The sequence below is a fragment of the Alosa pseudoharengus genome, unplaced genomic scaffold, assembly GCF_046254945.1.
Source record: "Alosa pseudoharengus isolate Yale_2024_CS ecotype anadromous, Long Island Sound unplaced genomic scaffold, YU_APseudo_1.1 YU_APseudo_1.1_scf_8, whole genome shotgun sequence".
NCBI lineage: Eukaryota > Metazoa > Chordata > Actinopteri > Clupeiformes > Clupeidae > Alosa > Alosa pseudoharengus.
The window spans coordinates 14,782,344-14,809,755 of record NW_027468870.1 but is presented as its reverse complement, the minus strand read 5'-3'; the positions used below and the strand labels follow the sequence as shown (position 1 = coordinate 14,809,755).

The 27,412-nt window shown below is 41.5% G+C and overlaps 3 protein-coding genes across 7 annotated transcripts in view; 1 reads left to right on the top strand and 2 right to left on the bottom strand.

Annotated features, from left to right (window-relative positions):
- Positions 1-1,175: 1,175 nt before the first annotated feature.
- On the bottom strand, positions 1,176-8,456 carry kctd7 (potassium channel tetramerization domain containing 7). The gene is made up of 4 exons (XM_076273795.1): positions 7,753-8,456; positions 6,655-6,824; positions 6,258-6,436; positions 1,176-2,716 (listed from the first exon to the last, which is right to left on the bottom strand). The coding sequence occupies exons 1-4, from the start codon at positions 8,047-8,049 to the stop codon at positions 2,340-2,342; spliced, it is 1,023 nt and encodes a 340-aa protein (XP_076129910.1). The 5' UTR covers positions 8,050-8,456; the 3' UTR covers positions 1,176-2,339.
- A 741-nt stretch (positions 8,457-9,197) lies between these two features.
- dnajc30a (DnaJ (Hsp40) homolog, subfamily C, member 30a) lies at positions 9,198-10,915 on the top strand. Its single transcript, XM_076274613.1, has one exon. It carries the CDS (start codon positions 9,289-9,291, stop codon positions 10,414-10,416), a length of 1,128 nt encoding a protein of 375 aa, XP_076130728.1. The 5' UTR covers positions 9,198-9,288; the 3' UTR covers positions 10,417-10,915.
- Positions 10,916-13,756: 2,841 nt separating this feature from the next.
- The window catches only part of cux1a (cut-like homeobox 1a), a 117,693-nt gene continuing 104,037 nt past the window's right edge, over positions 13,757-27,412 (bottom strand). For all 5 annotated transcript variants that reach the window (XM_076274859.1, XM_076274860.1, XM_076274862.1 and 2 more), the window contains 4 exons: positions 25,364-25,675; positions 24,253-24,441; positions 22,015-22,273; positions 13,757-21,242 (listed from right to left, as the gene is read on the bottom strand). In XM_076274859.1, the coding sequence (XP_076130974.1) occupies positions 20,762-21,242; positions 22,015-22,273; positions 24,253-24,441; positions 25,364-25,675 (1,241 nt within the window). In that variant the 3' untranslated portion in view covers positions 13,757-20,761. The remainder of the gene's footprint in view (positions 21,243-22,014; positions 22,274-24,252; positions 24,442-25,363; positions 25,676-27,412) is intronic.

The window sequence follows — 27,412 nt, the reverse complement described above, 5'->3', positions numbered from 1 at the left end:
TGAAGGATACTCTCAAATGTTCCATGATTAATCACTAGAACAAAGAAACCACTCATCCAATCAGTCACAGACATTCAACAATATGACAGCATGAGATGAGATTTGAGGAGATACTATGACCATAAACAAACATAACAGCCTCACAAAAAACTCAAGGTTAGTGAGAGAGAGAAAGAGACAGAGCAAGATTTCTTCGATTATTATAGTATTTAAATAGACACCTTCATTTTTCTGCATAGGGAACTGTGAGGACTATACCTAATTTCTATAAGGCCTATGAATGCTTTAAAATGAAAACAATTTCTCAAAAGCCAGAACAGAGCTTTCCATAGGCCTTTTTAATGGAGAACAAAAATATTTCATAATCTCCCCGAATGATCATGAATGGTCAATGAATATTAATTTACCCCTTTAGAAACTGTGTTTATAATAAAACAGTAAGTAACAGTCTACTGAGAGTTGTTGTACTTCCACATTTTGCATCTGAATGGACATTTCCTCTGTGCAACATAATAAGCTACATGACAATGCAGTGCAAATGGTGAGACAGATATAATCATCTTTTTCATCTACAGTAATTTTAGAGAACAAATAGTACAGAACTGTGGTGTCATATTTTATAACCTTATTATGGGTTAATTCATAATTCCATCATCATTCATAACAATTATTTTCTTTTGATAAACTTACATATATGGAATGGACAGAATTGTCACAGTAATGTATGAGCTACACCAGGCGCGTAACTGAAGCGTTCTGTTCGCAACGTGTAAAATCCATTTTAGATGAATGGTCTATTTTTTTCGAACGTACGCCCCACTGTCACGTCTGGTGTAGCTACTTCCATTGATTATAATGGAAGCTAATTGTTGCAGGAGACGCAACGCGAACGGAACGCTTCAGTTACGCGCCTGGTGTAGCTCAGCCATAAGACTGAAAACAGCATAATAATGTCACGTTGCAGTAGAGAAAAAAAGACATAAATAAATTAACTAAAAATGACAATAAATACAAAAACACTGACTATCAAAACAGAAAGTTGTTTTTATGGAGAAATACATTCAGTATTTACACTACCAGTCAAAAGTTTGGGGTCACTTAGAAAGTTCCATTCCAGTTTAATATAGACAGAATACCAGCTGATTAGTTTCATTGTTTTTTTAATCAGGGCAGCAGTTTTCAGATTACATTATGTGCTTACACAATTGCAAAAGGGTTCTCAACTGTTGTAGAAAGAAATGGCTGATCTTTAATGCAATATCTACATGGCCCATTATCAGCAACCATTCATCGAATGTTCCAAAGGCACATTATGTTTACTAATCTGATATAATTTTAAAAGGCAAACTGAGAAAACATTGGAGAACCCTTTTGCAATTATGTAAGCACATAATGCAATCTAAAAACTGCTGCCCTGATTTAAAAAAAAACAATGCAACTGATCTCAGCTGGTATTCTGTCTATAATGGAGTGGAATGGAAATTTCTAAGTGACCCCAAACTTTTGACCGGTAGTATATATTGCAAATTGATGCAATGAAGTGATACATGGGGGGGAGGGTATTTATCTCTTAATTCTTTCTTGTCCCATACATTTTAGAGGTAGAACAGAGTTCAGGGAGCAATTAAATTATAATTCTACTATCCATGGATACCATTAATTTTAAAGCCCTCAATATTTCAGTATTTTCAATTATTTAATACCAGTATGTATTTTCCCTGAAATTGGCGAAATGTGAAAATACCTTTAACTGCACTTAGCACAGACAGACTGAGCAAAGTGGTTTATAGTTCTAGCATGATGTTCATCTCAAAATTAATATATAGAACAGGTTACAAAAATATAAATGTACATAAACACAATTAACCAGTTTTCTTGATTGCATCCAGTTAGGAATGATTTCTCTACTAATTTTATAGATTGCACAATATAGACATGTATCAGATCAGAAAGTCATCTTCAGTTAACACGATACCATTTCACAATCACAGACTTTCAGATGACCATTGTAATCCACAATACATGGAGGAAGATAAAACCGCCGTTTTAAAGATCAAACAGAAAACAGTAAGATAGATGAAACTGTAGGGGCTTCCAAACACAATGTTACTAATGTCCCAACTCCTCCAGGGAAAAGGAAGCTTGCTATTGCCATTTAAAAGACTAAATAATGAGGAGATACAAACAGGTCAGCCAGCTCCTCTCTTAAAGCGTAGCGCTACTAGAATTCCTTGCACAGAGTCCAGAGGGCGTGCAGACCCTGATGACGTCCTGCTTATAGAGGCACACACCTAAAGCCACAAGAGTAAAGATCCAAGTTCCCCTCCTCAACCTCTCTCTCACCACCAAGTGATCTTGAATTCGTAGATAGGCCTCTTGCAGTAGTAGTGGTTGATGAGGTGCTTGTCACACACGCCGATGCACTGCTGGTCCACGGTGATGCCCCTCTCGCCCAGGTCACTGACGATGCAGTGGAGCAGGTCGTAGACATCGGCCACGGCCTCCCACGGCCCGAACGACACGTCCACCTCGCAGTGGTGCTCGAAGAGCTTGGCCTCGCTCTCCGTGCGCTCGAACCGCAGCGAGTTGAAGAGTGGTCGCTCGTATGGGGTGATGGGCATTTCCTCCTTGTAGACGCACACCTTGAGCTTGGCGAAACGAGCCTTCCTCTGCATGGCACGCAATTTGGCAATCTCCACTATGCGCTCCAGGTTCTCTGTGGAGAGAAAAAAGATGTTGGATTCTGTGTATTGTAATGTGCCTCAATTCCCTCATGTTTCATAAGGGTCAGAAGACATCCTATGTAAAAAAAGAGAAATTCCTGTGTCCATATTAATAGAAAGATATTCAGTCGAGCATTATAAAGCAATAACCTGACTATCCATGCTTGTGAAGCTGGCGATTTCACATAAGTACACACAATAAGTACACAGACCATTGTCAGGTAAATATGATGATGATGCAGTCTATTTAATGGTTGACTGCCAGTCCAGATGTACAAATTGAACAGAAAAAACAAAACAAAAAACAAACTGACCTATGACCTATAATAGAGCTATTTGGAATGAGAGAAGGAACCACTTCTCTAAGGTAATTGCTGAAAATAGTGAAAACTCTAGGGTGTTGTTCTCCACCATTGATAGGCTACTGCATTAAACACCTTTTGATGCACTCAGTCAGGCATCCTCTCTAAGATGCGAAGAATTTGCAGACTTCTTCAAAAACAAAGTAATTTCTATAAGGGAGGCTATTGGTAACATAGGTACTTGGACTTCATTGCACTTTATTTGTATTTAACACAGCACTATTTACATTCCTATTAATTTATTGCTCATAATGGCCCTGTCTGTCCTTGTATTGTCTTTATTTCTGTCTTTCTGTTGCACTTTGTGTTGCCTGCATGGAGAAGACCAAATCAAATTCCTAGTATCTCTGTATACATGGCGAAATAAAGTTGAATTTAATTGAATTTGATAGTACACCCAAAAACAGCCCCCCAAAATTAAGATTCTTTAACACTATTACTCAGTCTGAGCTTAGTCAAATTATAACTCAAACCGGCTCCTCAACATGTGCTTTGGATCCCAACCCTACTAGATTCCTCAAAAACATATATATATTAGCTTAGCTCCCTTTATTCTCAAGATAATAAATACCTCAATAGAAATGATTAAAAAAAGATTAGGTATATTTCCAACTGCTTTTAAAACAGCTGTTGTGAAACCTTTACTTAAAAAGTCAAATCTTGACCATACTATCCTGAGCAACTACAGCCCTATATCAAACCTACTGTTCCTGAGCAAAGTACTTAAAAAAGTTGTTTGTAATCAGTTAAATACCTTCCTCAACGAAAATAGTATCCTTGAAAAATTCCAATCAGGTTTTAGATCAAATCACAGCACAGAAACGGCTCTAGTAAAAATAGTCAGTGATCTTAGACTGGCTACTGACTCAAACAAAGTCTCAATCCTTATTCTTCTAGATTTGAGTGCAGCATTTGACACCGTTGATCATAGCATTCTAATTCACCGCCTTGCAAAGTGGGTGGGTCTCTCTGATAATGTTCTAAACTGGTTTCAAACCTACATTACTGGCAGAGATTTTTATATTAGTCTAGGAGATCATGTGGAGCTGCCTTGGTCCCCTGCTCTTTTCCCTATACATGCTTCCGAAACATCATAAGTCAGCATAATGTAAACTTCCACAGCTATGCAGATGATACCCAATTGTATATTTCTGTGGAGCCAACTAACCCAGATGGCCTTTGCTCCCTCACCGCATGCCTAACCTCCATTAATCAGTGGATGAGCAAAACATTTTTAAAACTATAATGACAAAACAGAGGTACTTTTGGTTGGACTGAAACCAAAGCGAGACATTGTTCTTAGTAATCTGGGGAACTTGGCACACCAGGTCAAATGATTTCCTACTTGTTTTGGAACAGTGGTCCCCAAACTACGGCCCGCCAACTCATTTTGGGTGGCCCCCCAAAACATGTCCGTGGTATATAGCATCTGGCCCGCATAGGAGTACGACGTCGTCAAACTATAACCTCCGTAATTTCCCCATCATTCTCTATGGCGAATCTTAACAGTACACATGTAATACTCCTTTTGCCCACTGGTGGTTGTTTTGGCGCTGTTTCGCGTTTGCCATCGAAAACGGAATGAAATGTAGGCCTACCTGCAAACAATGTAAGAGGCCTATGCTGATTGTATCAGTGCTCAAAGTATTCTAATTATTTCTTAATAACTAACTAACTTCTATTCAAGTCATATTTCTGGGACTTTCTGGGATAATTATTTCTATTTTTTATTCACACGTTCAAATGTTCATACAGAGTTCAAAGTTCTCATCAGGTGAGTGAAAGTTAGAATGGTGGTCATTTCAGATGTGTTTGCCAGCACTTCATAAAACTGTCATAGTTTGATAACTTTAAATTATTTGTAGGATATTGCTTGTTCACAACTTGAGCTATGTCTTTTTATTAGTATTATTTCATTTGAGCTACATTTTACACTGATATGGCATGGTGGCAACATAAACACAGCTAGCAATGGTATTAAATTGCAGTAGCCTATGATTAAATGTAATGGAATATTCAACTAAGCTAGACTGCTGTTGTTCACAGCACTAAGCTATTTATGGTTGATATCCTCCGAGTCTCTGGCCCTCTCTTAGAGCCAGGCATAGTGAGCTGCCCCTCGGAAGAAAAAGTTTGGGGACCACTGTTTTGGAACATCAACGAACACCACTAACCACTCGGTGAGTTGCACAGTTTTGAAAACGAACGTTAAGGGTTGTTTTAGGACATGTTTGAGTATGACTGTTGGCAGCCACTCTGAGTAGTCAAAGGCGATTCAAAACGAGTCAGAAAAGTCGAGACAGGACCAATCGTCAAAATTTCGGTGTCCACCACTCTAGTTCATCCAGAAAAGGGACTCAAAGTGCTAAATACCGGAATTTTCCTTTAACTCATCTTATCTTGTATACTACTTTTTCAGACCTGCTGCTATTGGAGGGCGCAGCCAGCCAGAAGCAGATGGGCTCTCACTATTAAGTCAGGTTCTGCTCAAGGTTTCTTCCTGGAATATGGGAGTTTTTCCTTGCCACAGTTGCCATATGGCATGTTTGTTTGTGGGGGGTAAAGGGTTAAGGCTGCCATACGTCTGCATAAGGCTGCCATACGTCTGTGTATAAAGTCAAATAATTACGAAATATGCTAAGAACATGCTAAAGCTGGCTGCTTAGAGTCCACATCAACTAAGCATTTGTTAGCCTAAGCATTTGTTAGCGAAGCCTTTATATATTTATAGTAGTATAATAGTATTTCTGATATGTTGCTGATTGGATCATAAACGGCCACAGCAACAAAGAGGAATGACTGACTCTTCTCTATAATTGTGTTACATGTTATTTTCTATATTTCTGATATGTTGCTGATTGGATCATAAACGGCAACAGCAATGAAGAAGAGTGATTGATAATGACTGACTGACTCTATTTACTCTGTGTAACATGCTTCAAATGTTAAGCACTTTGAACTGCATTCTGTGTATGAAAGGTGCAATACAAATAAAGATTATTATTATTATTATTATTATTATTATTATTATTATTATGATAATATAACAAACACAAACCAATTGTGTAAATTTCTGAATGATCTAAGTCAGCCTGATCATTTATCTGCAGAGGGTCTTTGTTGTCAATGAACAGAAGATCTTTGCACTTGATCCACAAGAAGCAGTGCTCACCTCTGTAGTAAGGCAGGAGGTCAAGGAAGGCCTGGCGGACCTTCTCCCCAGTGAGCGGCTGAATATCCTCTAGGCTCTCCAGCAGTGGTCCGAGGGCATAGTACTGGGCCTCTCTATACACAGCGCGAACTCTGTCTCTTTTTGGTAACTCCCCCTCTCTCAGGAAATTGAGAATATCCCTATAACAGACATGACAGCACAGGTAAGGTATACGAAACCAACAGATGTACACACCACAGTTAGCATGAAAGAAACCAAAATTACATTTTTGTTCACTTCCTAGTTTGCTTGTAATTGGCTTGCTTATACATCTGCACAGATAATAATGCTTTGGAATCCAATGGTTTAATTTTTCTGTTAGGCTACCCCATAGCATGTTCAGAGAGACCCCTCTCACCCAAAATATTTCCCATCCCGGTCAATAAAGAAGCGGCCCTCTGCATCACGCGGGATGTGATGTCGTCCACTGAACATTGCAGCCAGCATGGTGTCCTCGTAACGCTGCAGGGTGGACAGGCGAGTGGTGAAGTGTGTACCACCCACATTTAGAGGGACGACCTCAGGAAACTGTAAGTAAACAGCAGCACAAAGAAATTAAGTGCATGGCCGGGCCGGTAAAACAGAGACATGGAAGAAAAAACATCTAAATGGGTATCTTTTATAGGTAATTACATTGCTATAAAGAAGAAGAAAAAACAATAAGGAATTTGTCTGTGTCTTTGTATGTAAAATGTGGAGTTTGCAGTTTTTGCTCAGAGCTCTGCTTTTGAGTTCTGCAGGTCTCATGAAAAGGCATATATTATCCCCCACATTGTATTGCATTCATCTTGTTTAAGGTATTACATTAAATGTGAAGAATGTGACCGTTTCATCAGGCTTAAGTTTTAAACCTGGCCTTGAAGCAACCTTTTTTGCAATTGCACTTTTTTTTGCACGACCAATTAGTTTGCAGAGGCATTCTGCATAGTGGCAGTCTACATAATATTTCCTCACATCAATCCCAAAGTGTAGGGCCTACACTGGCAAATAATTTGTGTCAATGTTATGGAATCTTGATACAGTATGGAGTAGGCCTACATAAGCATTGTTCATCGTTGAACAAGACGGCCTAAATACAGGCCTTCCAAAACACGATTAAACCAGGTTAATCCCCTCAAGGTAGCTAATATGACAGTCCTGTGATGAGAGCCAATTAGAGCAGGAGGCCAGCTGGCCTTGTGGGCTTTTAAGCCAATGAGATTCAACTACACGGATACAGACCATCTTGAACCAATGGTAGTCCAGTATACGAGAAAATAACATCATGGCAAATGTATCTGTTGCCTATGGAAACCGAAATGTTAATGCACATAAATAAATAACGCAATAAAACAAGAGCGTTTCATGTGTTCTAAATCGGCTAAAATGTTGACAATACCGGAACATAACGACATGTTCAGTGGCCTATTCCATTTGAGAATCAACCTTGCTAATAATAAGTCAAGCCCGTACTTACCTCCTGTGCTGGGCTGAATGTGCGAAGAGGTTTGCCCAGGTTCAGACTAGGTGCGGTTATGGCTGGTTTTCTGTATTCATCGCCCTCGCACTCTGTGTTCGACATAGCAGCATCCTCTTGGTTATCAGTCTCGCTCGCCGGAGAAAATACCACCATCACTCTTGGCTGAGGGACCGCTCGCCCCTCCTGAGCAAACCGTCTTACCCGTGATGTAGCCATGGGGAGCGGGCTAGGTGTTCGAAAGGAGAGCGCCGATGGTTCTCCGTTAGATGTCTCGCCAGCCCCATTCTGCTGCATGCACACCAACACAGCGTCCGGCTCGTGCTAACGTTATACAAAATGTGAACGAACGAGGTCAAATGATATTGAAATGTCGCGCCCGTTTCGTTCTTGGTCTGCTACCCAGAGGGTGGGCGTTAACAGTTGTCAGATGAACACTGTACGATACTGCCCCCCAGCCTCTGGGACTGTCGTGCTTAAGCCCTCTGATATGTTGCAAAACAACCAGCTCGTTGCTGGCTTGCTGGCAGAACGCTCCGTAAACTGAGTAGAAAGTTATATTCACAACGACTTCGTTTATTTTAGCCTACTTCCATTTATTTTAGACGCGCACGAGCCACCACGTCAAAACATGGACTTGAATGGGCTACACTTAACTTTTTGAAGAACACATTTTGAGACTAATTGTCTCTATTCATGTTACATCACATCTAAGCATATACCCCCTAGAATCTAGAGTATGCTTTCAGAAAATATATAGTTGAATCAGTTTTACCTTAGTGGTAGGCTACAGTTGTATCAGTTGTAGGAACATAAATCTTTGCTGTGTAGGTTATGCTGCAGCTAAGTGTGGAGGAATGTGGAGCATGTCTTAATGCAATCAAATGTGGCTTTTATAGTGATTGACTGTGTCAGCATTTATGAAGATTCTAAAAACTGCTCAGGAGATTTGCACAGTGTGGCATGAATGGGAAAACTCAGATGTTTAATGAAATCCATTGATTTTTAAAGGAAGTCTATTTAAGAGGCCAGGTGGTGGTAGTTCATAGACTAATTTGGGTATTGTTATTTTACCATATGGGTATTATCCCGTTAAATTCTATTTAGTAGGCTAATTAAATTGGTATTTTGATTTTTACGATAAAGTACTATTATTACTAGTATTATTTTTCATACACAGAATATTATTATACTATTATTTTAATGTAATGTTTATTAATGTCATTGTATGTCGCTTAGGATCTAATGATCTGCTAAATACCATAACCATTTAAACATAACCATAGACTTCCACGACATAGCGCAAACCTGACTGGAGGAACACGCCCAATGCCAACACGCAACACGTGAAAGATTACATGACGATTAAACAACGTCAGAAATAAGGAGCACCAATCGGGCCATGGTATACATTTAAAGTAATCTTATTGGTCATTACTCTTTCTGACCACAAACTAAAGACTCTTTTGATTGGATTATGTCAAAGTTACCGGAAAGGAGAAATGGTTAGTCCTAACTGCCGCAAACAACTTCACTATGGCGGAGGTCAGAATGGTGTGGAGGAAAACATACCGAATTCTCAAACCAGGATACTCTCATTCATTCTTGGACTCAGTTTGTAAAGGTGGACACAGAAATGCTAGGCCTCAAGATGCCTTGTCAGGTATAGCTACGTTGAAGGAAACCGACAAGATAGCTTGTTCGTTAGCTCGGAGATCTAATGTTAGCAGTCAGTCACTCTTACCCACCACTACCCAAGAACAACATGGAACTGGTCCTAAAATAATGTCTCCTTGCATGAATGCATATGGATCGCCTGTGACATGGAAACAGTTTGACATATGTGTAGAACATGTAGGGATGTGCTTAGCTTGGAAGGGCAAAACACTGCCATGTGACCGCACCGCAACAAGAACCTTCTGCCTCAGACCCCACGAACTGAATGGAGTGAACATTTGGTCGAATATTGGACGTTCTGCAACCATAAATCCAAAGATTTTCCGTACCAGGCGAGACCAGATCAGAACATTTTGCACGATGAGATACGGCACCGGAAGAAAAGGATTTACCAGTTCGTCAGTGGTCAGGAAAGGCTTCAGCAGCAATGGTTTTTACGACACACCTCTGTTCAAAAGCAAATCAGCATATTACGAAATTCTCCAGGTGGCATCTACCGCAACGCAGGCCCAGATTAAGACTGCATATTATAAACAGTCTTTTATCTACCACCCTGATAAAAACGCTGGAAGTGAAGCAGCATCCCGTCGATTTTCCGAAATTACCGAGGCATACAATGTGTTGGGTAACAAAAGTCTACGGAAGAAATATGACCGAGGTATCTTAACACAGACCGACCTGCAGGGGGCCAGGAGGCCCTCTCCCAAGGAATCGGGTAGCGGCGCGGGCCAGCAGACGAAATCCCGCAGCTCCTCTGTTGTTGGTATAGACAGTAAAAAGGTGTTTGATTTTGATAATTTCATTAACTCACACTATGGCGAGCAGCTCAAACGAGACAGAGACTTTCGAACACGCCAAGAGGAGATGCAACGAAAGAAAGAACAGGGTATGCAAGGGAAGAAGCTCGGTGGAATGTCCGAAGTCTCTGTCGGGATACTTATAGCCATGGCGATAGCTCTGGTTTTAAGTGTGAAATCTGTTAAGTAGGCCTAGTTAGTTGTTGAATTCAAGGTCTATAATAAGCTGTGACGGTGCCTAGTCTCTTTACCCCAGCCTACTGTATCCACTTATTGGTCTCAAGCAGCATTTAAATAAGCAGCTTCATACATTTCTGAATGGTTGTGAAGGGGATGGTGGCATCAGTGTTTTAAGTGCGAGACTGGCCCTTTTTTTTAAACAATCTGCTCTGGAACGGGGAAGAGTGATGTAAAACCTTATTGACTGCATATAGATCAGATCCATAAGAAGTTATTTATATATTTTAAAATGCACAAACACTTTAGCCCTTATGAGAAAATTATATTTTACAGTATGTGCCTCTTAAAGCCACCAGTGGAAACTGAATGGCAAATAAACTCTCTGGACATGTTTGTATCTTATGAAAGGAAGATTGGATGTTGATAAACCCAAGAATTGTACCCTGATGTTTTGACAGCTTTTGAGCCTTTAAAGTTTGAGATGTAAATAAAAATACTGTTTCAGTCAATTGTTTGAAAATTGACATAGGGTGAATATGGTATGTTTAGTATAACTAATTTTAAGCAAATTGCATGGTTAGAATCAGATCAATGCTGTAATCCTGTCCTTAGAATCCTCAGTACTGTGCAAAGGTACTACAAAGTGTTGCAAAATATAGTAGGCAGTATTCCTTATATTAGCTGAAAATCAGCAAAACAAAACAGAGCTCACTAGCATAAACCACCTTTTTAGATGAACTGACAACTTGTGAAAGTGTAGCTGTAATGTCCCTTGTCACTGTACATCAAAATATATATATATTCTGGATATTTCTAATCTGCTTTTCTTTTTTCATTTTACATTCAATCCATCTCCCTCCAATAGGCAACTTCTCCAAAGACTCATTTAGGCAGAGTGGGGAATGTGGTCTAGCCCGGTTTCACCAGACTCACTTTGTGAAGAGAATCTGAGTACTGTCAACAGGGGAATGTTTCCAACCCTAGCATCGTAATGTGTGTAGAGTATGACTAGAGATTCCTAAAGTTACTTCCTACTACTGGGCATTGTCTTAAACCATATTCTGCATTTGTGCATCAAAAAGAAACTTCTTTTGACTTTCTTTTTGGAAAAGGTGAAATTGATTTAAGTGAATTTGGTTTATTGCACTAACATGCTGTTAGGTAAAAAAATAACTAGTGTCATTGGGAAAGCACGTTTAAACACTTTTGCATAGTATTTCATATCTAAAACTTAACAACTTAAGTGAATATAAAAGTAATCAACACATATAAACAGATATGACATACTCCTCTGTGAAAATAATGATGGCAAACTCAATCTTTCATATAATCTGCATGATTTAAAGTCATAATTATGTTGCAAACTACAACTAAGACAACCTGCCAAGGTCAACACAACTTGTGACATTTTCCCCCAAACTCACATCTAATTTTGGCTAATTCTCTGGGATAGAGCAAGCCAAGTCTGCTAAAGCATTAATTACATGCTAGTAGCACTAACTATAGAGAAGTTAAAAATGCAACTATCCATGTTGTCAAATGAATTTAACTGTTGTATGCCATATTTTATTTAGGGGAAACTTGGGTAAGTGTGTGCTCACCTCAGTTTTAAGATTATCTTGAGTAAAGGTACGCGTTGTTGATCTAAGGATGTAGCTGTTCAAGTTTTGAGAGAATTTTGAGAGTTTTGAAGGAATTAACGTAACCATCCTCTGCTAGTGCCCTCCCGTTTAATATTTTGGACATTCCAAGTGAGCAAATAATTGAGGATAAATATTCCTTTGTTTGAATACGATGTTCTTTTTAGCAAAACAGAAATGTAGTAACAGAATGTGAAGCAAGGGTGCATGGCAGCCCTGTGAAATAGTTTGGAAGAACAGTCCAGAATTCCTCAGCTCTGTACAGGATTGATCAATATGTTTTTAAATGTTTGATTAAGCTGTTAAAGGGCTTCTCACCATGCATTAGAAAAAGAGGTTCACATACCTATTCCTAATGGTCAATTAATTGTGGATCATTTGGTCAGTAAAATAAATAAGCGAATACTGCTGCTCTTTATTAACAATAGGTTTCATGGCTCCGATGAAGATCACACAGGTCAGATTTATGTTTAGGAAGGGGGCTCACAAACTTTCGAACACCATTATACCAAACTATAATTAGGTGCTGTATGTATACCAAAGATAAGTAATGTCTTGATTCTTGATGAAATTGCTTTTGGAAAATTATGAGAAGGTTCTGGAAAATTGCAGATTTTATGCAGATTTTCTGGAAGGGGAATTTTTATAATTAAGTGCTGTTATGTATATCAATACCAATAATGATTGATGTCTTGTTTCTTGACAAAATTGATAGCTCTGGATTTGTTTTACCACCACAGCAAAATGCTAAGTTTCTAAGTTGACAACTGATCAAATAAAAACATGTGTGAAGATGCCATGTTTTCACACTTCGTATGAAGAAAACTGTTAATTTCATTCTGGATGTTTTCAGTGGGGTCAGGCTTGATAGGGCTGGACATGACAAGGTTTTCTCCATCAACACCTTGATTGACCTGGCTGCAGTCCTCAGAGTAGCAGAATATTGTTAGAGGAGAAAGACATTTTCTTCCAGGGTAAAATTGTACACGTCTTGATTAATTAGCCCTTGGACTCATCAGTGAAAATGACTGTACTCTAGTTTTGCAACCCTCTGTCAGGCTCTACCTTTGTGTCTAATCAATGAAGGGCTTTATTTAGCTTTGCACAAGACCTGCCTATAGGAGCCTGTTTAATGCCGGCCTCAAACGTTGTGAAAACCTCTAATGTATACTTGAATGACAGACTGAGGCAGTAAGGGACATGATCAGCTTGGTTGAGTTCAATATTCAGCTCTGCCCTACATTGAGCCCAGCCCCAATCTGCACACTTCAGGAGTATTTGACTGCACTTTGCCCTAGCTGTTGTTTGCCATTCTTCTTGTAGGTCACTAGATGTCATCCTATAGGTTATTGAGTGATAATCAAATGATGGTCAAGCCAGTTAGTGGATAATTTTTCACCCCTGTCTGTCTTTGTTGTCCCCAATGTTTCCTGTTTGACTTTGCTCTTAAACTGCCATCTTTGAAATGGTATGGATGGAACCAACCTAACCTGATGCTCACTTTATCCCTCACAATACTGCTAAGCCATCTTTGAAATAAGGATGGAACCCACCTTACCGGATGCTCACTTTATCCCTCACAGTACAGCTAAAATTGATTGATTTCTCATCAGACAGTGGAAATGTAAGGATCATTTCAGCTAAGCTCAAATGTTTTTTGTACTTTTTTGAAATGACAGTATTTAAATAAGCACACACACCACACAATCATTGTGTTTGTATAAAAGATATTTACTTCAATTATCACACCTAGGGTGCTAGTGAATAGTAATAACAACAACAACAGAAATACATAGTGAGTATCGTACAGTGATATTGCTTTTCTGTATCAGATAGGGACCATTGTACAGTGCTGAGAACAGGCTAGGTGATTACATGAATAAAACAAACAAATAAAAACAAAAACAAAAAAAATGAGATCAATCCCAAAAAAACAAAATGGCATTTTTTCTTTAAATTTCACGTAAAGGATGAATCAATACTAACATCCTGCAGCTTTAAAACATATCTATATATATATATACTTTTTTCCGTGTAGAAAAACAGCAGACAGCTGCAGTGTGCAGCTAACTGGAGGGAGAGCACAAAGACCAACAGGATAAAAGGAGTTTCCACCTGAGCTTATAGAAACAACAGGACCAGCCAAGTTACAGGAAAAAAGGGGAAAACAAGACAAAAAGAAAATAATTTAGCCCTAGACGAGCCACACAATGTTGCACATAACATACATACAAGCAGACCCCGAAACTGATTCCTTTTGTTTTTTTCCATTTTCAAAGAAATACACTTTTTAAGCCCCATTTTATTTTTTCCTCCATGGAAATCAACCAGGAGGTACCCAGCCCACACAACTCTTTGTCACAATCTTTATCACTATGTACCGCTGTACTGTTTTTGTCGACTAAAGTCATTTTTGGTTGACTGGATAAATTATAATATCTTCAGTTTCTGATATCACATAAAAGCGAACAGATATATGGCACAAATTAGTTTTGACTAATGGTTTCAGCTGCATTAAGGTTTGGTACAGGAGTCCCTCTAAATGATGATGGGAAGAAACATTTGGTAGAAACCTTTGCTTTCCATTTCACACTTCAAATTACGACATATAAAGAAATTATTCATGTCTTTTGTTAAAATAATATATACTGCTATTCAGTGTGCTTTGACTAATATATTCTGTGTTGGAGGATGATCTCTGAACAATACATACATATCCATAAACAAAATGTATTTACCCTCTCCATATAAACATTTCATCCACTGCTAAAATGAAATGTCTAAGACTGGGATTGTGTAATGGCAAAAATGCAATCAGTGTAGTGACATGTGAATCAAAAGAGGGAGACACAGATTGGAGAGACCACGACAGCTGATCTTAATGTTTACATCTATGGTGTTTGGCTACAGGTATCACTTACACAAACACAAAAAAGGACAAATATTTGTATGTTCAAGTGTTCAGCCTCCACGTTTTGGATAATCTCAGACACACACATCATTATTTGTGTTAAAAAAGCTGAATGTAACAGTCTATGATGGTGTGTCCCATTGAATCAAGGTGAATAAGGAGTTACATGAAATCTGTTGTGGAGTGATCACAGGTAGTGCTGGAAAATGGTGAACAAATGTTAATGACTTAAGAAGGGTCAATGTGTACAGTGAAAGCTCTCTACCAAACTGCATATTCAAATAATGTCTTGTGAGTTCACCTTTTAAGATTTAAGGAAAGTGAGGTCTTTGAGGTCTTCATATGGACAAAATTCACTACAAAATCTACCACTACTTACATTTATAACAAAAAATGATAATGTTTACTGATGTTAAGAAAGGATACAAGGTTATAGTTTTTTTTTCTGTACAATTTAATATGAAATCCTCCATAGTATCTATAGAAATCTACTTTAATTCTATAGAAAAATATTTGCAAAGGATAATCCCCTGAAATTTGACCAAAACGAAAGACATTGGTTTTGCAAATATTGTACACAGTCTACCTGAACAAGTGAGAGGAGTGGACATTGTTTTTCTCCATGTGAGGATGAAAACAGACAGAGTTCAAGACAAGCAGATGGAGAACCTGCACTAGCAACGTATGCAGTACTATCCTTGTGAACCAGTGTTCTTTTGGGTGTCTAGTTTACCAGTCCAATGTCATGCCACGCCTCACAGCTCTCTCTACCCGTCAGTGAATTTGCAATGCATCTACAAAGAGGATGTCAAGGTGTGGGATAAATAACAAAAAGAAATAAAAAAGACAAAAAAAGCGCTCACAAGATGGAACAAAATGAAAACAAACCAAATGGGTTGAACACAGCATAAATACTTATAACCACAACTTACAGAACTGGCACCAATACTGAAATTATGCTATGCCTCGGTTTTAACATGCTGCTTGTAACTTGCAGAAAACACACTAAAAAAAATCAAAAGAATCTGATGAGAGATATCACTATGGATGTGATGAGGCAAAGTGTTTTGGTGTGGAACGGTCACTCTATACTGTTCTGTCAATGAGCGCCATCACACTCCAACACATCCCGGCTGCAACCAAGAATTGGCACACACACACACACACACACACACACACCAGCAGAGATGACTGAGTCATGTGATGGAGACAAGGTGATGAGAGGGAGAGACATGTGGCTGTCTAATACAAACTGAGAGAAACCAAAAATATTCTGAGTGCGACATGGCAGAAAACTTGTGCCATCTGGGTTCGACCGCAAATTCTCCATCACTGCAAGCATTGTATGGGTCAGTCACTGATGTGTGTTTCCGATTCAAAGAGCCCAGTGTTTTGGAGTGGCTGAACCTATAGCTAGATTCTACCTTTTTGGTATGAAATTTCCTGCCTCAGAATCCAAAAGTTGGTCCAGTTCTTGTGAGACTTGACTGAATTCCATGAATGATACAATTTTATTTCTGCAAGCACCATTTTGTAATCTGGTTCACATTTTCACTATCACTTCAGCAAGGGCAGTGTATGTGAGAGGTGTCCAGCCACATTACCAAACAATTGATCTATTAGAAGGCCATGACAGAGTTGTTGGGGCTAAACTGAATTGGGTGTTGTAATTGTTTTTTACTTTTACAGTCAACTTGGAATTCTATCGATACCCATGCAATGGGCCAATGTAACTTTCGTTTTGTAACTGTTATGAAATCCCATCTCTTTGCATTTCAGTGTCATCAATGCCCAAACCTCACTTTAAGATGACTGACGGCACCAGACAAGTAAAGTAAAGAGGTATCCTGTTTCTGTTGTGCCTATACCATCCTTGGTTTACTGGTCCAACAACCAACACACTGCTTTTTATGAGCTTTGTAAGAAATCTCATAGGACTATAGATGCCAAATTCTACTGGAATTTGCGCTTTATGAAAAAAGGTTCTTGTAGATCCTTTAACTAGCTCCCTCCATCACAACTGCTTCCCATGTTGTTATTTAATTTCAATCTTGGGTAAGACCAGAATGGTATCTAAGAACGCAAATGGTGTTTTGAGATCTCTCTGTGCTTTAGAGTTCAGAAAGTCTTTTCAGTAGCTTTGAGTTTCCAGGTGGCAATGGAGACATGGCGTGCCTCTGATGTGCTGTGCACTGTACAATGCCTGGCTTTGCCAGGTGGAAGACATAGGTTTTCAACCATGCAGTAAGGGGCTAGACAAATGAGTAAGGCATCTTCGAGTGGGACTCAAACACATCCTTCAATGGCTGTTTGCTCACATTACTAAAAACAATTGTTTTGCAGGACTTACTGTACGTCTCACAACGGTCTTTCAGAGCAGCCCTCAGTAACTAGCTTATAAAGCAAAGTGTAAAGCTGGATGTTTTCTGACAGGGACATATTTTTTGACATACACGCACCATTGTGGGACAACACCATCAGTGAAAAATGACCTTTGACCTTTTAAGTGTTTCAGTTGGGGACTTCTGTGCTTCATATTTGTTCTGCAGGTGTTAAGGCATTATATTAGGACGTGTTACATCTAAACTCAGTATATCGTCAGTATATTGTACTTCATTTTTGCATTCTTATGCAATTCATGTACCACTGCATAACTATCACATAATTATGCAGAGAATATAACCTTGAAGGTTAAATAAAAAAAGAATGAATTTCAAATTATCAATGAGTAGTTAAATTCAAAGCAACAACCAATGTTGTCAGTTCTAAGTGATAATAAAAACAAGCATACATTTATCGAAAACTTTCAGTAACCACTTAAGTGCTTCTTACTAGTGTATTGCATGTGAGCTTGTAATTGGCGTGATACGTATGAGTCTCGTGGTGAGCTAGTGCTTGAAAGACACTCGCAGCTTCTTCCATTCTTCACGGAAGCAGCCGAACAGCAAATCAAATAATAACTAAAAAAAAAAAAAAAATCAGCACCAGTATCAGGTGAGATCCTCTCACAGATCAAATCATACTGAAATAAAGGGCACAGCTGGGAAACGACCCGGAGGCCACTCTCACACAACGTTAAGGAGCCAAATGACCACTCGGGGTAAGTTTTGTCCATTAAGCTCTTGACGGGTTGCTAGCCTGGGTTCTTTGCCGTGTACTTGTTCCTTAGCTCTCTGGCCCAGCACAGGTTTAAACAGGCCGAGCCTCTGACCAGGTGAGCGGCTTTGCCACCAGCTGAGTGAGGGAACTCTTAACAAACACCTGCAGCCCTCTTACAGGTATATATTCTACCGATAAAGACAAAAAGAAGAAAAAACAAAAAAAAAAGTTTAAATGACAGGGAGCAGTTACAACATAATAATGCATACATCTACGATGATATATCAACACTGAACACTGTGTTACTCATCCAGCTCATTTAAAATATAATATACATGACACTATCAATATAATTATTATTATTTGAATTCATAAAACAGACATGGATCACAAGTATAAGCCATATACTGCCTGCAGTCTTTAAAAGTGTAACCTGACCTCACATAGTCCCTTCCATAAAATAAAAATAACAGAATTAAAATCAGAATAAGACATTAATATGTAAAATACAGCATCTATAAATAGACAAAACATAATCGATAAAACACCCAAAATAAACAAAAGAACAAAGGGGTTAACTATTGTGAGTCTCTTACAATGAGAAAATGAATGTAACCTAATGTGTACGAAGTCATGTAGCTGCTAAAGGAGCTCAGACAGACAGGGTGGCAGTTACACACTTGATATGTGTGCACATATATACAAGTATAAACCACACAGACCTAGAAAATATATACGTCCCCCCACCCACCCACACACACACGCACACACACATAGGAGAGGCAGTGGGCAGGCAGACTCTGTGAGATTAGGGAATGGTGGTGGGGGTTGTTTGGTAGGGTTCGTTTTTTTCCCCCGTTCTGTTGCCATGCTGACTCTTGTAACTTTGACTCCGGTGACCTCTGATCTTATCCTGACCTCATGCATCACGGGCACCTGAGCACCCAAGCGATTCCAGAAAGCGTTCCGACCACTCTCTCTCTCTCTCTTGTGCACCACCAATCCACTGGCTTCATCCTCTGCCAGCTGAGAGGCATCACAGTCCGTCCTCATGGGGGAGAATGGTGTACACACAAACATGGAGATTTTTTTTTATGGACAGCATTGGGTCCTTTTAGCTCTCAAACAGAAGTCTCTCTCACACAAAAAAGGAAAGAAGGTGTCCACTCACTCACCAGAGCCAACACTGACAGAATGCATACAGGAGAGACTGGAAGGACCCAAGTTCTCTGAGGAGGGTGTCCTTCCTGCTGCCTGACAGACTGGAAGGACCCGAGTTCTCTGAGGAGGGTGCTCTTCCTGCTGCCTGACAGGAAATGCACCTTCATCTCCCTTTTGAGTCACAGGCTCTGTTTTTACTAGCCTAGGGAAAGGTACAAAACCTTAGGTATGCCTGTGCAAAAAAAGAAAGAAAACTACTTGAGCAGTTCAGGACCGTTTGATTACTTTTGCACATGCTGGAGTTCTCGAAACCTTTGGCAAAACAGAGACACTGTGTATTGCTAAGTGCTGAGAGAGCAGGTAAGCTAGGTGCTACTGAATGAACAGCGTGTGTGTGTCTGTGTGTGTGTGTGTGAGTGTGTGAGAGAGAAAGTGATGCGGTGCATCCGTAACCTGCCTGCCTGCCTGCCTGCCCTGGTTGAGGTGTCTAAGGTGTGGTCGCTCAGTGAGGTCAAGAAGCGTACACTTTTTTTCACTCTTTCTCTCTCTCTTTTAAAAATATCTAAAACAGGGAACAATTCCTCCACAAACTGTACAAATCTTTTTCAATAATTTTTTTTTCCTGATTTTGGCCTAAGATGGAGTGTATGAAACAGTCTCTCTTGGTTCTCTGAGTTCATTAAAGCTATGAAAATAACAACACTCTAACCTCAGAGCCCTCTACATGCCATATGAAGTAACACTACCCAGCTACGACAGGTTTCCTGACTATTGCATTTTCCTGGTGAAATTTTTCAGAAATGTGAGATTTTAAAGTGAGTTTTTAACTACATCTTTCAAAAAGTTTGTTATTATTTCTAAATATCACTTGCCACCCTATATATTTAGAATTTCAAAGCAGTGTATTTTAGAGTCAACAGACTGCAATCTCTTACTGGCAAACTCTGCTATAAAAGATTCTCTTTTTTTCTCTTCGATGAAAATGTTCTAATCATAAAAATTTTGAACCGTAAAAGAATTGGCGTGAAACTTGCATAGCCATTACATGGCGTGAGGTGGGAAGTGAGGGGAAGGCTTTGTGGAAAAAGGAAGTCTCCACTTTTTTTTCTTCTTTTTAAACGTTTGGCTTTTTCTTGTCAGACTATTTTGAACATCTCCCTTTGACAAACTATCACACACACACAGACAGGAGGCATAAGGGAAGATATGTCTCCTGAATTTCTCTAGAAAAAGGCAAACACTACATGGATTTTCCATTTCCACACATCAAAAAGGTTTTTTTGTCTCCACTCTCTTTAGCTGTTGAATGCGTGGAGATTTGTGGATGAGTGATGCCTTGTGCATGTTAAAGAGTTCCATTGGTCCAAGCCCTGGATCCTGCAGGACTGGGAAACAAGTTAGTCTCCTTCCTTTGCCTCCAACTGAAACAAACCCTCCAGAAAAGTCTGACCTTAGGCAGATTAGAAAACTAAACGAGAACCTTTTCTCTATTTCCCCCCCCCTCTTTTCATCTCTCTCTCTCTCTTATCTCTTTCTGTTTTCTCTCAGAACTCCCACTCGTTACCCAGCTCATCGCGGTTGGCGGCCTTCTCCAGCCGGTGGATGATGTTGTTGAGGTTGGCCGCTTTCCTCCGCCGCACGCTGCTGTCCTTTGGGTTCTTGTCGGCTGTGGCTGTGGTGGAGGCGGCCATGGTGGTGGCGATGGCCCCGGCGAACAGACTCTCCATCCCGCCGGACTTGGAGCTGTCGCTGGTCCCTGGCGTGGTGGTAAGGGCGTCCTCCGAGAGGTGGGCTTGGGAGTGGTGGTGGTGGTGATGGTGGTGGTGGTGGTGGTGGTTGGGCCTGGGGCTGCTGGAGAGGCTCCTGCCCCGGTCTTCCGCGCCCACGCTGCCACTGCCACCTCCGCCGCCGCCGCTGTCTGACTCGGTGCCGTCGCAGCTGCTCTCGCCCTCGGCCGCACGTGCCCCACCTTCTCCTGCTGCTGCCTGGATCTCCTCGATGAAAAGCTCACGGCGGATACGGGACCTGTGAGGGAAGGGGTGGGGTGGGGGGGTGGGGGCAGACGGTGGAGTTGGGTAAGAGAGGCGCATCCAAAATCAGACACTGAGGCAGAGCCATTCACTATCTTTTACAGCTGAAGCATGAACAGTTCCTCGCCTTACAACAATCACATGAGTGTTTCACAAAACTAAATGTATGTACAACCCTAAATCACTAAATGCCAGAGGATCCATTTTGAACACTCTTACCGTGGTTGCTGTACAACAGTGCTTGTGCGAGAAGCATGCCACACCAGACCACTATGATAAGCACTTACTCATTTTACTCATCATTTACTAAGTATACATGTTTACTAAGTGCTGTATACCACTCTATAGAAGTAGGCCTAACCAATGAACTGATTTAATTTTACTTATGGATTTTTATTTATTTTTATTTATTTTTATGATTTGTTCATTTGTTTGTTCCCGTCTTAATGTCTGTGCTTACAGGTACACTGGCGAATCATGCCGTTCCGTCTGGCATTTTGTTTTATTTTGTAATTATTTATTAATTTGTTTTGTTTATGTCCTGTGTCTCTGTGTAAGCGCTTTGGGTTGCACTCTGTGCTAAGAAATGCGCTATATAAAAATACTTTAATTTACTGTATACTAGATAAGTATACCATACTTTGAATTCATGTATGGAATGCAGTCAACACGCACAAAAATCTCAAACCCTTTCAAAGAGGAAACATCCAAACACATGTTGGCCATATGAAACGTGAAGGACACACAGCTGTTGGGCGATCCCTCACCTGTAGTTGTGGAACCAGTTGATGACGGTGCTGGTCTTGAGGTTGAGCTGACTGGCCAGCTCCTCAATGGTCTTGGGCGAGGGGTAGGGTTTCTGCTGGTAGGCGCGCTTCAGGGCCTCCTTCTCCTCTGGGGCAAGCACCACACGCGGCTTCTTCAGATGCTGCTGGGGACTGCAGGATGGACCGAAGTCCCCAGACGACACGCCACCGTCACTTGGGATCACCTCGCTCACTGAGCTGTGGCGACGCTTCATGTAGGCTGCAGGGGGCGCACAAACACACACACACACACACACACACACACACACACACACACACACACACACACAGAGAGAGAGAGAGAGAGAGAGAGAGACCGTTAACTTCTAATAAAGTAGATGTTAAAGGACACAGCGTATTCAAAACGAGGTCATGTACTGGTCTGTTGTGCTGTGCCTAAGCATAACATAAAGATCATAATAATCCAGCAGGAATACACAAGGCACCAGACTATACTGAGGAGAACTTATGCAGTACATCAAGACATATAGGCCCACCCGTTTCCCCAGCCCACCAAATGCAACTGATCAGATTCCAAACGTTTTAATTATCAAAGGTGTTGAGGAGGTTAAATTGAGTCACCTGCTGAGAGACAATCTATTCAAAGACCTACTTTATTGGATGGGAATGCAATGATTGCTAACAAACACAATCAAAATAGTATTTTACAAGAGAAACTATAATATGAACAGGGTCAGCCTGTTAATATTTTTTACTGAAAATCAATTACACTGGATGTCCACCAGAGGATGCTCTATTCAAACAAATACTTCCACTGTTGGTTGTTTCCAGACAGAGATGTACTCACATGAAGTGATTATCATGATACTAGCAAACACCACAGTGATAGACTAATAATTAAAATCGAATCACATATTGTTGATGATCATGATAACGATGATGCCGAAGATGACTATGTCATAATTCCTCCTGGAAAATATTGGAATTTATATTATGTAATTGTAATAGGTCTGTGCCCTCTCACACAATCACGACAGCCCAAGAGGAAATGACTTTCATCTCCCCTAAAAGGACGTTCAAATGCCAGATAAATCAGTTTACTTTGCTCGCCAGTAAATGGCTTTGGGTAAATCATTACACGCTGGAGCCGTGCTACTTGAATGAAGGTAAACTAAGAGTGTTTGCTAACTTATCTAAATAGCTCTTTGGCTACCGGAGGACATTCCTTCAACAGTGTGCTCTGACTGATGTGTGCTTTCGCTGTTGTGCTAGACGAGAGATTGAGCTCCCACAGAGATGAAAGGGAAACGAGTGGCAACAGGATCTGGAGACTGGTGAGTGTGGGGACACTAGGAGCCTTGACATTGTTTAATCTGAAAGACATTAGATGTAGGCTTATAAAGCAAGTAGGCAAGGGCAAGCACAATGCAGGTTAGTTATGTCTAATGAGACATCTCACAGCCAGTGATGCAGCAGAAATGTTATGAAACATGCGCAGACATACATGCCACACACACACACACACACACACACACACACACACAGTGTTGTTTGTGTGGATATGGCCCGTGGACATATCCTCTTTCTGACTTTCTGTGCAGGAAGAAAAGGAGAAAGTCAGAGAGACAAAGAGAAACAGAGAGAGAGGGAGAGAGAAGGAGAGAGAGAGAGAGAGAGCGAGAAGGAGACACAGAGGGAAAAAGTACACCCTGTATCTCGAAAGAGAAACGGGCCGTCCCATTAACCACTCTGCCAGTACGCTTGAGTGCCCGGCCACTATGCGCACACTACACGCTCATGCGCCCAGTGAAAGGAGCCCAAGAAGAGTGTCCCGGTTCTCTAATAAGCCCAGAGCCATTGTGGGCTGCATGTACACTTTCTCCACACTTATGCAAAAAAAAAGACAATGAGGGCGTAAGAGTCGGGTTGAGCATGAGCCACAACGCTCCACGTCCAAAAAAAACACACATCACAGGTGTGTGTTATAAAAACACAAACACACTTGAACTATGAGGAAATAGGATGGGTGAGTGTGTGTGTGTGTGTGTGTGTGTGTGTGTGTGTGTGTGTGTGAGTGAGTGAGTGAGTGAGTGAGTGAGTGAGTGAGTGAGAGAGAGAGAAAGAGAGAGAGTGTGTGTGTGTGTGTGTGTGTGTACGTGAGAGTGTGAGAGAGGGGGAGTGTTTGTGTGTGTGTGTGTGTGTAAGAGTGTGAGATAGTGTGTGTGTGTGTGTGTATACCTTTCTTCTCCATGCGCTTCATGTCCATGAGCTTCTCCACATTGCGGGGGTCGCTGAGCCAAAGCTGCATGCGGACGAAGGGCTCGCGTCCCTTCAGGCTCAGTTTGTGCCAGGGCTTGGGCCGCGCCAGCAGGTCCGACACCGAGCCCTGGGTCAGGCCCAGGATGCTCTCACCAAACAGGCGCTGGCCTGCACACACACACACACACACAGCCATGTGAACATGTCCACACACACAGGGCCAAGTAAAGACACACACGCGCGCGCACACACACACACATGCACGCACGCACGCACGCACGCACGCACACACACACACACACACACACACACACACACACACACACACACACACACACACACACACACACACACACACACACACACACACACACACACACACACACAAACACAAAACGACAGACACACAATTAGATGACATGTCCAACAGGCACAAAGGAGCACTGAAATAAATGCCCTGGCAAGGTCTCTGCATTACTAAAACAGTCTAAAGACAATGACTTAAGTGGGGTGAGGAATAGCTTACAAAGCGCCTCTGGCTGGCTGAGACACTCAGCCCGGAACAGTGGGAATGAAAAAAGCCGGCAGTGTTTGCTGCGAGCGATTTGGGGAAAAGTATACAACGCTCCATCTTCAAGCACACCATGAGGAACAGCGTGGGAGTGGATAGTAGGGTTGGAGATCACTAAGTGTTTAAGAAAGCACTATGTGGAATATACATACTTTAAAATGTACATATGTACACTATGATAAATATTATAATAGGGTATGGAAAATGTATTAATTAAATATATTCTATGATCTATTTTTATTGTATATGTGAAATAAAATGTATGATTGTAGATCATGATCATACAAAAATGCAAACAAATAAAAAAAAAACCTTGTGATAATGCAATGAAACATCCATAACTAACACTGAACACAAAATAATGCAATACTATATACAAAGCCTCGACTAGACAGTGAGATGTCCCTGTTGTTTTGTAGTCTACTGACGAGTGACAGATGACGTGTGCATCACGTCAACACGGTTTTATACTCCGTGAAAACAACTTTCAGCTCTCAGCTTGAATGAGGTTACACGCACCGAGGTTGTTGTCGGTGAGCACCTCCTTGACCTTCTTGGTGATGGCGTAGGTGTCCAGCTCGGGGGACATAGCCACCATCTCCTGGATGGTGAGGCCCGGAGGGCCGGGCAGCGGCAGTGGCAGGGGCAGCGAGAGCGGCGTGCCGGGCTGCGACTCGGCCGCCTCGCCCTGCTCGGAGGCGGTGGTGGACGAGGAGGCTGGGGCCGGGGGAGGCGCGGCGCCGGGGTCCTGACTCTTCACCGACTCCTCGGCCGAGCTCACCGGAGACTCGGGCGCGGGGCTGCAGCTGGCCGAGGTCTTGGGGGTCATCTCTGTGGGGACGCAGAGCAGAGAAGGGCACAGAGTGTGTGAGACAGGTGTGTGTATGAGCGTGTGTGTGTGTGTGTGTGTGTGTGTTAGACTGTGTCTACCCCAAGAATGTGTGGGGCATAAATGGAGGTATTGCTTGTGGCAGTCACACGTTTCCTGTATATTCCTTTTTTATCCCCTGCTGAGCATTCAGAGGAATCATTGTGACAACCCCTCAACTCTACTGTTTCTGTGCTCTGTGCTACATGACAGAGAGTCAGCTGGGATGATTCACCTCTGTTACCTTCAGGTGATTTAAACCCTCAATCTGTATGTGTGTGTGTGTGTGTTTGTGTGTATGTGCATGTACTAATCAGATATTCAGACCTCAGTGTTGATGGCTGTTGATGACCGTACAATATTGAAGAGATCACAGACTCAGCAGTGTGACATAAACAAAATTAACTGCCCATATGAGATTTTTTTAAGAAAACTTTTTAAAATTCTTAAGTGCAAGTGCCTGCCCCCTTGAGAGCTGTTAAAAATGCACAACAGTGATGTGTAATAATTATAGCTAATACGGAATATTCAGAGCTTGTTTTAATTAGCCTTGATGAGCACCCGACAGCTATTTGACTTTGTTAACATTTTGCCGTCACATCGTCTCTCCCCCTCTCTCTTTTCCTCCTCTCCCCCGTCTCTCTATCCCTCGCTCCCTCACTCTGGCTGGTTGTGATGGCCAAGTGAGCAACAAGAGCTGCCGTCACTTGTGATCATGTTCACATGGCGCTAAGGGGGTGGGGAGAGGCTTGTGATGTGTGTGTGTGTCTCTGTGCGTGTGTGTATGTGTGTATGTGTGTGTGTGTGTGTGTGTGTGTGTGTGTGTGTGTGTGTGTGAGAGAGCAGTCAGATTGTATCTAGCTGTGCCTGCTCACTGGCTGGTGACATTGTGACTGGCGGCATGAAGCAGGACGGCCTGGGGACGGCAGCCAACGACCACTCACAGCCTCCTCTATGTGTGTGTGTGTGTGTGTGTGTGTGTCCCAGTGGCTGTTAGCTTGACAGTGCAGGTGGGGGGGATGGTAGCATCTGGACTCACAGCTGGTTTCTGCTGGCCATGTGCAGAGCGCAGACACACATACACACACACACACTGAAAGACATTCACACACACACACACACACACACACACACACCCAAACACACACTCACACACACATACACACAACCATACTCACAAGACACACATAGATAACACAAGGACCTCTTACTGTGAGCTACAGAGTGTGTACACACACATCTTAACCAGCACGCACGCGTGTACGCACGCACGCACGCACACACAATTATACATTCAAAGTAAAAGGTGCCACACCTCCATTTTAACATCAAAGTAGTTTATCCTCTGAATCTACATTTGTAATTCTGGAATCTTATTGCAGATGCATATGAATGAGCTCTTTCATCCACATAAATAGACACGTCCACATGTGTACAGACAGTCCTACATCAGGGGAAAAACTAGTAACACCTGAGACAGATCTGGTGCATGACTGGCGCAGTTTCACACACAGGAAATAAACATGGGGGAGTCAAAGGAAGATGGCTGCTTCCCTCTCTCTCTATCCCACCGGAACAGGGACCACACTGCTGCCCCCGTGTGTGTGTGTGTGTGTGTGTGTGTGTGTGTGTGTGTGTGTGTGTGTGTGTGTGTGTGTGTGTGTGTCATATGCACAGGGGCCTCAGAGGCTATGCTCACT

Excerpts from the sequence above, each read along its gene's own strand:
- kctd7 (XM_076273795.1), bottom strand. The coding sequence starts at position 8,049 with ATGCAGCAGAATGGGGCTGGCGAGACATCTAACGGAGAACCATCGGCG. Across the intron at positions 6,825-7,752 it reads CATTCAGCCCAGCACAGGAG|TTTCCTGAGGTCGTCCCTCT; the intron begins GTAAGTACGGGC and ends GTTTACTTACAG. Across the intron at positions 6,437-6,654 it reads CGGGATGGGAAATATTTTGG|GGATATTCTCAATTTCCTGA; the intron begins GTGAGAGGGGTC and ends TGTCTGTTATAG.
- dnajc30a (XM_076274613.1), top strand. The coding sequence starts at position 9,289 with ATGGCGGAGGTCAGAATGGTGTGGAGGAAAACATACCGAATTCTCAAA.